General features: G+C 45.1%; 1 protein-coding gene across 1 annotated transcript in view; it reads left to right on the forward strand.

Annotated features, from left to right (window-relative positions):
• The first annotated feature begins 569 nt into the window (after positions 1 to 569).
• PCP4 (Purkinje cell protein 4) overlaps positions 570 to 12,597 on the forward strand; it is a 56,482-nt gene continuing 44,454 nt past the window's right edge. Inside the window, exon 1 of the mRNA XM_087757566.1 lies at positions 570 to 691. Within this exon, the coding sequence (XP_087613692.1) occupies positions 683 to 691 (9 nt within the window). The 5' untranslated portion in view covers positions 570 to 682. The remainder of the gene's footprint in view (positions 692 to 12,597) is intronic.

A 12,597-nucleotide genomic window follows, 5' to 3' on the forward strand; every position in this document is an offset into this window, starting at 1 on the left:
CTAGATGAGTCAATGCTATATATTTTAACAGAAATGGCAGCGAGCCTCGCATTATGACTTGCTGAGCTGCAATAAAGAGCAAAGCCGGGTGGTAAAGAGAGCCGTGAAACTTCGAGTGTTTAATCCGATCTGTATGCATTAATTCGCGTCTTCGGGCTACCTCCGGCACACGCAGTCTGAAGGGCCGAGCCCATCCCCAGCGCCCGCGTTGCCTCCCGCGGTGACGGTCTCCTTCCTCTGCGGGGATGCTCCGGGACCGGCCCAAAGGGGAGCGCTGCTTCTGCCGGGCCTTTGGGGAAAGCAGCAGTCCCGGTGCTTGCAACCACGGTTTTCTGAGGACGAGCGTGCAGCGGGGCCCCTGCCTCAGGCCCCCCGCCCCGCCCGCTCGGCCGAGGAGGAGGAGGCGGCGGCGGGGCGGGTTGGGGGCCGTGCGGGACAGCGCCCGGCGGGGCCCGGCCTCCCGCTGCCGCGCCTCGGCCGCCGCCGCCGCCGCCAGGGGGCGCCGCGCCCTCTCGGATGGGGGGCGCGGGGGGCTCGGCGCGGGCGCGGCGCTGATTGGCTGGCGCGGGCCGAGCTGGGCGCGGGGCGCCGCTTCTTAACGGGCGGCGCGGGGCGGTGGGAGCGCTGTGCCGGGCGGGGGCTGCTGCGAGCCGGGCTGTCGCGAGCCGGGCTGCCGCGCGACATGAGCGAGGTGAGCGGCCGTTGGGGCGGCGGGCTCTCGGGGAGCGCCAGCGGGGGCTTGTGGCGGGGGGAAAACCGCCGCAGCCCCTCGGAAAGCCGCCCGGGAGGCTGGGGGGTGGGCAGCACCCGGCGTTGAGCGTAACTGGCCCTTTCCGAAGGGCAGCTGTGGGGGACCGGGTGCTTTCTCGGCTGGGAACGCCGTGAGGGCAGAGCTGGTGGACCTGAGAGGCGTCTCTTTGCTGGGTCTGGAGTCTGAAATGTGTAGCTTGTGGTAAACCCTGTCTTCTAATAAACAGATCTCCACAGGTGTGTATGCTCCTTCAAAGCATAAAACAAGGCAGCGTTTTGCCCTTTGAAGGACCATGCACACCAGTGGAGAACAAACTATTAAAAAAAACCCTAATAATTTAAAGATGTATCTAATGCTTTCTTAGGCAGAAAGAAGGATTTAGTAAGTTGTGTGAAAGTTATCTGCTAGAGCTCATGGAAAAAAATGCCCTGTTTGTAGTTGGATGCTGATGTAAACTTTATAAATAGTGTCCTGGGAAGGGTTGCAATTAAGGGAAAAATGTAAATAGTGCCAAACATGTAAGGATCACTTGTACCCTTGTAAATAAATAAGCTGAAAATTTTCACTTGTGGTTGTTTTTTGCAGCAGAAAAATTCTCTGGGGCAAAGTAGTGCTTTTGTTATTGAAAGTGTTGTCAGGCAGGATGACTACTTGACAGTGTGGTCAGTCAAATGCTGGGCAGATCCCATGTTCTGTAGCGCAACTCTTTGGGAATCTGTAGCGATACCTGTAACTCTGCCTTACCCAGCGCCTATGTTTGGAGACTATTTCCTCTTGTAAAAGACCTTCTGCTTTGTTAACAAATGGGTGTTCCTTTCTTAGCAGCAAGAGTAAAATGAAGAGTGCCACCAAATAAGTTTTGACTAGTTGTTGTGCAGGTGTTACACTCATCTGTATTTATTTTTTTAGATGAGGTGTAAACCTGAGACAAAAAGCAGTGTAGTAGCACAGCCTCTGGTGCAGGGATTCGTGAGGAGATGCTTACATCTTGGCTTGCAGATCAGGCCAAATGGGGAAAGCAGAGGAAATCCTCCCTGTGCTTTGCTGTTGCTTGCAGGGATCAGGCAGCCCAGGTGTAAGGCACCAGGCTCTCTGTGACCTCTCCTCAGCTGCTGCCTGTATTTCTATCAACTGGACAGAGTTCCTCCAGTGTGGGCTTGTTTTTTTTTTTTCAGTTAGTGTCCCTTTCCCACCCAGGCTAGCTGAAGTGTTCTGTGAGGTGCAACAACACTATTCTACTCCTTAAAGACAACATTTGGGGAAAAAATCTTCTGGTGAGGAGTAATGGTTGGGTGATGCTGCTGTACTTGGTATAACTGTACCAGGCACTCTTTTGTTGTAGCCCTATGCCCGGTTGTATTTGCTCAGTAACTACTCTTTCATAGCTTGAATTGGATTGCTTGCCTTTTGGATTTTAAAACTCCTGATGAATGCCAAGATCATCCCTAATAGCAGCATAGGGGTTCTCTATTCCTAATCCTTGTGCCTCACAGAACAGTATTCCCAGCAAACCCGCAGAGCTGGAAGATGTCTCTTTGTCTGGTGCAGGGCTAAGCCCTGTATGTATGACACTTAGCACTGCACTTGGTGTCTTCAGTGCTACTGTCGCTGTCATTCAGCTGACAATATTGGGGAGTTTACTACTCCCAGCTCCAGCGAAGAAAAGCTTCCTTGCTGTTACTTGCCTGTCAGCTATTACTCAAAAGATGATTCTTTTTCCAAAAGGCAGAGGAAAGCAACTGGACCACCTCAAACTACCTCACTGCAAAAGACTTGTTAAAGAGGCAAAAAAGGTTAGCAGAAAGCAAGCTCCTTAGACATCTGTTTGCTGTATTTGGGTGGGGGTCTCAGTGGATTCCACTTGTAATGCTGTAACTGGAAAATATTTTTCTTTGTTTTAATCTGCAAGAAAATCTGAGAACAAGGTGACTGAAGAGAGGCTCAACTAGAGCCATCAAAAGATTATCCCACATAGAATGGTGTTGGGAGGGTGGGAAGGTTTTTCTGCTTTATATTAACAATTGTCAGGATTTGAGTGGAGCTTGAAATGCAGTTGCAGAAATCTGTGAAGAGAGCTTTCATATCTCAAATTATTTGCTGAGACTTTGCATGGATTCTTATTTTACTGCTTCAAGCAAAATTAACTTATTTCCTGTTTATGGGCAGTGATTACCAGTCTCCTGGTAGAGAAAGCTGAACAGGAAGCAGCCATTCATCTGACTATAGTAGTTTTCTATTTTCTAGCAACTAACTTATTTTTTCAGGAAGGATAAAGAACTTTTCTATAGGAAAACACTACCCTTCTTCCTCTGCAATATTTGTCTGGAAATGTGTTTAAGGTGCCCTGTTTGCTGGGCAGAAGTCTTGCCTGATAACTAGTTCCAGGGATCTTGAGGTGTAAGACTTTGCCTAGTAGCATTGCAAAACATGGTTAGTGCTTCCTGCTGCTTGGTTTTAGTGGCAGATAGATCACTTAGCTGTATGGGGAACTTCTCGGGAACATCACTATGTACCGAAATGCATTTTTAGGTGTTGAAGTAGCTTTGAATATCTGACCTCAAGTAACTGAGGAGCCTTTTCTTTGGGTCTGTAGGTGACTTCTGTTATTTTTAATGAGCCTAGAGAGAAGGGCCATGCTGGAAAATATCGCTGCTGTCAGCGAGCACCTGTGAGATGCAGCCCCTCTTCCATTCAAGATCTCTGGTCACATAGGATGAACTGAGGGAAGTAACCTTGGGTAATGGGCTCATAGATGGGTGCCAAATGGCTATTCACAGCCAGTAGTGTTGCCAGTGAGCCTCTAGAGTCACAACTGGCATAAACTTGATTCACCACAGGGAATCCTGTCATCTTATCGTCATTTAACTGTCTGACATGTTGCAGATGATGTCTGGTCACAGTGACAGTATTCCCCTGGCACAAAGGTTCACAAGAAGCATTTCATCATGCAAATGCTTTTGACATTCACACTCTTGCCTCTTGTGTTGAATGATTCTGGTTGTCATCAGGGATCAGGTCTGGTCTTGGGAAGGAGTGCACTTAAACAATATGGTGTTATAGCACAATATGGTGTTATAGCCCTGGATGCTCATCCAGTGGCTCAGGGATGAAGCAACATGTGTAAGGAGTCGGAGCTTAAAATAGCATTAGCAGAGATTGCCTTGCTGGACACATTTATTTCCTTTTGATATTGCAGGGTCAGAGTGGTATTGCTGGTGTAGGGGAGGAGTTCAGCTTTAACATGGGCTATTTAGGTGTCTGGCTTTGGGAGGGCCATTCAGGAAATCTCCCTAACCAGCTCACATGCCTGAGGCACCTGTGATTTAACAGAAGAACTTGCATTGGAAGATCCTTACACAATGTGAGTTAAGTGCTGTACTGATTGCCAGGGCGCTGATGCGGGCCACCTAAGGCAGGGTTTGAGCCAGCAGCTTTATATATTTGAGGAGCAGCCTAGCTACCAGACAGTAGCAAGAATATTCTAGCTTTCCTTTGAAATGGGCATCAAGCAACCAGGCACATGAAATTAGTAAGACAGAAGAGAGCTGTTAGGGGTTTGGCTCTGTAGAGTGCTTAGATCTCTTAGTTGGAGAGGCTAAGGGCTGGGGACTTGATCTCTGCATAAATACAGGGGTTTTGCTAAGGCTTTGAATACAAAGAACTCCAGGTCTTGTTTCTGCTTTGAGCTACAGCAAGCTCTTTCCCTTTGCCTTATGTTGCCTCTGGGCTCTTGAATCCTGCAGCAACTGCTATGTTGTGTCCACCTTCAAAAGGATCACGAAGGGTGCTCATGTGCATTGTGATAGCGGTGTGCAGGGCATTCATGGGAGGATGAGCTGCCACGTGGGGTATGCTCATCCAGGCAGCTCTCCCCTGCAGCCTGGAGTACTGAATCTTTGTTTCAGAGCTCAGATCATCTCCAGTGGGAGGTACCCAGGCAGCCAACTCGGTGAAGATGGAGGCTTCAGTGGAAAGCTGACATGGCCTAACACTGGGGTCAAAGATATTTTTCTGGAAATTGAGCTTCAGCAGACCTTGAGGGGTGCGTGTAAGACGCTAATCGCCAAGGCAGTTTCTGCTGTGGCTGTTTTCAAAACCAGTAATACCACATGGCCTGGTGATTTGGGCATGCCCCTAAGCTGGCAGAGTAACAGAGGGTATTGTCTTCCCTCTGGGCTGAGGGAGAACCTGGAACATGTCTCTGTTGCCCTGGACAAGTGTGCTCACCGGAAGGCTGTTGGAGAAGGAGAGGGATGTGTCCAAGTGTGTCACATTAGGCATACGTGGAGGCTTCTGTCTGAAACTGTAGCTGCTTCAGGTGGTTAAATGGGAAAACTGGGTTCCTTTCATGGGTTGCTCTCTTGAATTCAGTTTAAACTGTTCCACTGAGATGTTATTTAGGGTCTTAGAACCAGGTGTATTTAAACACTGAAGTGAGGATTGTACACCAATAATCCTGATGGCACTAAATCAAAGAGCTGGTGTTTGTAGAGGGAAAACATGCCATGTTTGTTTAGAGGAGCTCCTGTTCTCTTGTGTGGTACTTGCAGTCCTGGGGGGTGTCTGAGCCAGCCAGTTGTCTCGGGGGGGCCCTTCTGGATGCATTTTTCAGATACTGCCATGACCCCCAACTGTTAACTATTGGTGTCACTGAGATTATACCCACAATAGGTACAAAACTGTATAGACCTAAGAAGTGCAGCAAGTACATGGCAGGGTGGAGGAGGAAATTCTGCAGCTGTTACAGGATGGGGGTGGGACAGATAAGACATGTGCACATCAGTTTTTAATTTTAACTTGCATCTTGCAAGCTGAGTGGTAAATTGAAGCTCAAAAGAGGAGGAAGAAGGGAGAACAATAAGTTTTAGATCTGTCACTTTGCCTACTCCTTCCATCAGTGTGGTTTCAGTGGGATCAAACACTTTCTAAAATAGCACTTAGAAGTGATGTTGGAAATTGATCTTAATTTGGTGAAGCCAGCAGACATACTGTTTAGAAAGAAGCACATGGGTTTTCTTGCAGTGTATAAATGCCAACAGATTCAAACACACCACTTTAATAAAGGACAGTTAGCTTTAACAGTATGCTTCAGATATGTCTCCCTGTAAAAGAGTAACTTAAAACAAAAACTGCATTTGTAAACCAGGAAAACACCAACCTTCATACTGCAGTACTTGGTAGTAGAATATAATTTCAGGTTGCAGAGGCATATTAGTTCTATTCAATATTCCTAAATTCGTAATAGAATCATAGAATTGTTAAGGTTGGAAAAGACCCTTAAGATCTAGTCCAACCATTAACCTTTCACTGCCAAGTCCACCACTAAACCATGTCCTTGAGCACGATTTCTACCCTTTTTTTAAATACCTCCAGGGATGGGGACTCAACCACTTCCCTGGGCAGCCTGTTCCAGTGCCTGACTGCCCTTTTGGTGAAAAAGTTTTTCCTAATATCCAACCTAAACTTCCCCTGGCGCAGCTTGAGGCCATTTCCTCTTGTCCTATTGCTTGTTACTAGGGAGAAGAGACTGACCCCCACCTCACTACAACCTCCTTAATACATTGGCAAGTTTGAGAGCCATCTTCCAACAGTTTCTACATTAAGTAGATCATGCTAATGATATGTGATGTATAGTGCAGTTAACTTCATCAGGAACAGTGGTGGCCTTTTCATCAAAGGTTGTTGGGTGTTTGTTTATTGATTTGAATAAAATATATGATTTGCAGGTCACTATTTGCTATTGTCTGCCTTGCTTTTTTTGTAGGGATGACTTGGAAAATGTGTCTCGGTGTTTACATGTTTTACCTGTTCTCTAACTTTGCTACGGAAGAACTTATAATGGAGTGGCTAGGCCTAGACATTGGGTTATGTAAATCATGCAACACCCACTTCTTGGCTGAAGAGGACTGGGAGAAGAAGGCTGCATGCATCAGGAAAGCTATGCCTTTCTTCAGCCTGTCAGTTGCAACAGAGCCTTAAATTCACTGAGTCATGTAACTTTCTTCTCTGCAAGGCATAGGATCTTCTAATGAAGATAAATAACATACAGTCTGCCTCTTTCTAAGAATAGGTGTTCTGTTTTTTCTTCAGTTGTTTGGAAATTGGGTTTCTAAATAAAAAAGACATAGGTAAGTAGAAACTAGGTCAAATCATAACTAACAAATCCTTTTTCTCCTTCTTTGTCTACTTTTAATTAAGAAAATCCATATTTATTTATCTTATGGAAAGAGATGGAAGAGACAGACTATGTAGGCTACCTTTCTCAATAGGAAAATTAATGCAGTCTTGATGGAATAAGCACAGAGCAAGAAACTGCAGAAGAGTTGCAGTTGTAAAACTTATTAATGACAGGATTTGAGGTCACAATTTATCCCCACTCTGTCTGTTTCCTCCAAGACCAGACTAGTCTACTTATAGGTAAATTGGGCAAGTGTCACATAGACCAGGTCTTTGGCTGGTGTTATCTCATCTGATCAGTTCATACCAAGTGGGATGTAGCATTATTTATGCACTAACATGGAATTCAGAGGAAGAAGCACAAGTTTAGTCAGAAGAAATGAAAACTGTCTGCCTACATGCCTTGAATATTTGTTATACCTGAACTGTCTTTCCTCTTAAAGTATTATTTTGCAGACATTGAGTCTTCTTACATATCACCTTAGTATATAGTGTATGAAACATGGCCTGAAACAGGAGCGCAGCTGATACTGGTGAGTACTGTGACAGTAGACAGAATGATGTTAGAGATCTCTTTTGTTAAAGCTGAAAATAAGAAACAAAAGGGGAAAAAAAAAAAAAAACAAACTGTGAAAGATGGTGTCCTTCTTGTCTGACTTTGGGGACTTCAAAGATTCCTGGACTGAGACAGCAAGCTGATGAGAGGGGTGGCACCAGGTATGAGGGCTTCAGATTTTCTAATGTGTGGAGAGACAGAGCTGTAATGATGGCAAAATATATGCAAGTGTATATTTAGTGTCTTTAACACAGACTCTTAGTGTCCAAGTGCCTGACAGGAAAGTCTGAGGTGTTCTATCACCAGCCTGATTTGCTGCTCCTTGGCTGGCAGGTTTGATTCTAGCTGTGCTGTGGAGGCAGTGGCCAGATAGTGCCAGCAGGACTAGACAGCTGCAATAGCAGAACCAGAGAAACCTGAACCAAATTTTCAGGTTATAATAGTTTAAACTCGGAAGGGGCAGGCACTGCTGTGCACTTGAGCAGGGGAAGGTTGTGTTGGATCACAGCCCGGGTGTCCTAAAAGCAAAGGAGAGGCCTGTAGCAATCCTGGCTAGCTGTACACACTGGTGTAGATGTTTGTAGGGATTTTAGGTGCACCTTTTCTTGGAATGATGGAGCACAGCTCAGAAATGCCCAAGCTAGCACTGACTAGGGCTATCCCTGGAAACAGGACAACTCCATGTTATGCTAAAGCTTATTAATCTTGACAAGAGTTAGCAGGCTTTTCTGGAGTCAATCAGTGAGACAGCTGGAACAATCCTGTTAAGTCAACATCTCCAGTAGGAACTAGTAGGATTGCACATGAGAAGCAGTTTTTCACAGAAAGTGCCTTACTTTTGTAGGAGGTGGAGGAGAACCTTCAAGGAAATCAGGGTTCTGCACAGCTTCAGAATCACTGGGCAGAGTGCTGGAAAGCAGACAGTACCCATTGCTAATGCCTGGGGATGTGTTGCATCTCTGTGTCATCTGTGACCTACAAAATAAGCCTTGCTACCCAGCAGGTACCTCTGGTCAGGGCACCTGGCTGTCAATCTGCCTTGGTGATGCTTTGTTCTTTATGAATCTAACATTAGAGGGATTACCAGGCATTGAAATGGTGGTTGGCAGCATTCTCACTACAGGAGAAGACGCTTTTCAAGGAAAAGGCTATCAAGATAACTAACTCCTAAATTGGTGCAAGTGGGTAACTAAGCACATGAGGAAAAGCTGAATAGATCTGAAGACATCTTTGATTTTGTGAGAATTTTGGTAATATTGGACCTTTTCCTAGTAACGCTTGGGATATGAAGGAAGACCAGTGACTTGTGGGGGTGTTTTTATAGACATCGTAGCACTTTCCCACAAATAGTTTGGCTTTAGTGAATTTGTATTTCTGAGTCAGATGTATTCAACTGATCTGTCCTGACTGGTGCCACTACCCACATGCTACTGTACTTTGCCTGTCTACTAAGAAGCTGTGTGTGTTTCAGCAAAGCCCTCAATGAGCAGTAGGGTGAGGTTGGGTTGATCAGAGGAAAGTGTGCCCTGTTCTACAAGGGGATGGGGGAGCTGGGCTTTAGATGTCCAAGGTGGACTTCTCTTTAAAAGGGACCAAACAAGGTGCATGCAGACTTCACCAGACAGATGCAACATAATCTGTTAAAGGAGAGAAGGCTGCCTGAGATGAACCAGAGTGTAATGCCTAGCTAAATGTGAAAACATATTTGAAAATGCTAAAGTCCAAGTTTGGGTGGGGCAGTAGGAGAGAGGTACAGAGACAGAGAAATAACTCTCATAAAAATCACTAGCCTTTCATTTGAATTCTAGGGCTTTTCATTCCGTAGCTTGAATGCTTCAAGTAATGGCATTCTTGCTGTCTTTCTCCTTTTCTCTTATAGAAAATATGCTTCTCTTTTAAACCCCCAGAATTAAATTTTTTGTTTTAAGGTACTGAATACTCCGGATGTTGACTTTTTAAGCACATAATTTTAACACTAATTGAAATACTCTAAAGAATGCCTTTTATTTGAACATAAGAGATACTATGTGGTGTTCAGAAAAAAAAATCTGAACACTGAAATCTGGTTCCTTGAATTCCAAACATGTATTAGTAAAATGTGAGGTAAAAAGGAGACAGAAGTTGGAAACTGCTACAAATTAGAAGCATTAACTTGGTAGGAATGAGGAGGAGGAAGAGCATACTAGAGGGGATGGCTGGGCAGGCAATGTTCTGCAGATGACATGGTAGAAAAATAAGATGTGGCTTCATAGCTGCTTTATACATATCACTACTCCACTGAGATCTGACAGATACGAGCTTACCACTGGAAAAGAGAGCAAACACATTGTTGGCTTGGCACACTTTAAAATGCATGTGCCGGCACACATGTGCTGCTGTTTAAGCAGGGCAGCCAAATGCCTAAGGCAGGCCAGCTTCATGCCAATTTTAGTTTGCCAGTCAGACTTGGCTAGCTATCACTTCTTTCCATCAGCATATTTTGCAAGCTACTGGACAGCACTAGCATCCAAGCCAAGCTGAATGAACCTCTCAAGGTTACAGGAGACCCTCTTCTTGTTTCACAGGGCTTTTATTCCAAGTGCTGCCTTGCGTTCTTTGCTTGGACTAGAAGCTTGGTGCATTTCCATCCTGGAACTGGACGGATGGGGTGGATCTGCAGATGCAGAAACATTGGTAGCAAAGGATCTAACATTAATGTTATAAACTGCAAAAAAACCAAGTTGCAAATTATCTGAATTCTAGCAATACCTTTTTGCGGTCATGCCATGTAAGCCTTTAATAGATGTTTTTGTCTGACTACAGTATGTCAGGCAGTACACAGCTGGATCTAAGTGAATGTTATCTGCTTTCTGCATGAAACTTCTAAGGAACCTATTTTCTGTCTAGTCATGGGATGGGTATGTTAGAATAATAACAAAATGAATGCATGACTGTTTTCTGGAGGAGCACATTAGGGTCCTTTTTTAATGGCATTGAATGATGGTTTGCCATGTTCATGTGTGAATAAGGTGAAAATGTCTAGTTGGGTAACATTTTTCTTTCACTTAATAGCGAGGCACAAAGTGCAGAATGGAGCCTGATACATAATGGGAGGCTGAAGGCAGAAGGCATGACTGATGACTACTTGGAGTGGAGAAACTTGCAAGTTTTCATTGAACTTGAATTGGAAAACACAGTTCTGTGGAGGGAGAGTGCTTGAAACACTGTGGGGGAGCTTCTGCTGAATCTGCCTGACCACATATCCCCTGGACTTATTTGACAGCTAGGGCACTGCAGGAACTGTAGAGCATTTAGTCTTAGGGCAGGTAACCTGGTGGGTCTGTCCGGGGGCCAGGGACCCTGGGAACTACCTGCAGCTGCTCAGTGAAAATTGCTTTCTTCTCTGCTGCTATTAACAATGATGCCGATAGCAGCATCAATTTCACTGAGCAGCTGCAGGGCCCTGGGAGCTTCTGATTTGTGGAAATCCCCATTTTTTTGGCCAGCTCTTGGACAGAGCTAGTGGCTTGACTTTTCCGTTTGCTGTATGTGAGTGTGTTTGCTGTCCCTGATTCCTGGCAATCAAAGTGACCTTGTGCATCACCCTGTTCATTTTCCTGTTTAGAACGGCAGGGTTGTTTCTAATAGCTTGGCTGCTGTTTAGACTCACAGTACCAAGACAGCTTTGCTCTGAACTGCATCACACTTCAAACACAGCAGCTCCCCCAGAGTCTCAGGGGGTCAGTTCTGATACAGATTTGCACAATGCAGACAAATCCTCTGTCAAAGGAGGCCCTATTTCGAGGCAGCTTCAGCAATCAATTCAGGGTTCCCCTTGCATGAGTCTCCTTGTGGCACAGAGCCAGAGATAACAGGTTTGCGTCATCTCTCTATGCAGCCCCTGGGCAGGGTGCGTTGCCAAGGCTGCAGCACGCTCTCAGTCCAGTGATTCCCCTGCTCCTGGAACAGCCCTAAAGAAGTTACTGTCACAACTGCAGATGGCTCTGGGGCTGCTCGGAGTTGCTCTCCGTGACCAGACTGGCTGCCTGGGGGTTTGAGGAGTACAGTAAGTGACGCATAAACATCCTTGCTGCTTCGTCTTGCTGTTGTCTGGAAAACCAGAAGGCTTTGCCCTAGGATGAAGGCAGAAAGTTCCTTTGCATGGCAACTTGAAACTGCCATAATTAATACCTTTTAAAAACCTGGCTGGCCAGTTAATAGTGCAGTCTAACAGACTGTCATAACATCTGTTTACCTCTGAAATATGTGTGAAATGGGAAGAAAGTGAGAACAAATTTTTTTAATTGTACAACTGGAAATAAACAAAAAAGCCAACAGAAAAAACACCAGAATTTTTGCAGTCTGGGAAGAAGCAGCCTTTTTTAATAATGATAGCCAATATGATCAGATATGAAGCAATTTGTCAGGGCAGACTTTTGCCATTAATAACTGAAGCTGTCCCTTGAAGACAGCCTCTAACTCAATTACAGCTGGGTTTGTAGCTCAGCAAATTAAATTACCCTGAGTTTCAGAAGGGTTTGGAAGAATGAAATATAAAGTAAATATTTGTTACAAAACCAACATCCATATTCAGTTATATTATGCCTAGGCAAGGATCCTGACCCCTTAATTGGCTTAGGGCACTCATCCTGTCTGGGGATGATAATATTAAAGGATACCCAAGATACCACCTGAATCCAAATGCTTCTCCCAGATCCCCAAGGCTCTGATTTGCTCCTAATCAGATGCCTCACTCAGTTGCCATCAACTGTCTGTATTGCCTGTGCAGGTGGTGAAGACTTATAATTTAGACTGCATAGAAGTTCCAGTGTTGCTCCATGTTTTGCTCTGTTGCAGAGTAAAGATTACTAGGAGGTAATGCAACATCCCAGGGAGGTACAGCATGGTACGTTTCATGGTATGAAGCACTAATTTGTTCAGATTTTCAGTTCCCAAACAAAATTGCAGTGCCTCCTTGCCATGGTACTGTCTGTTGCCTGTTCTGTTGCCCTTGTACAACTGTTTGTGGATCGGAGGCATCAGCTACATTACTGAAATGATCAACAGAAACAATTATACTGTATTTTTTTTAGCTGGATCATTTCAATGATTATTTTCAATACAGCTCTGCTGA

This window comes from Nipponia nippon, unplaced genomic scaffold, assembly GCF_047370975.1.
Source record: "Nipponia nippon isolate SJK-2023a ecotype South Korea unplaced genomic scaffold, ASM4737097v1 scaffold_2, whole genome shotgun sequence".
Taxonomy (NCBI): domain Eukaryota; kingdom Metazoa; phylum Chordata; class Aves; order Pelecaniformes; family Threskiornithidae; genus Nipponia; species Nipponia nippon.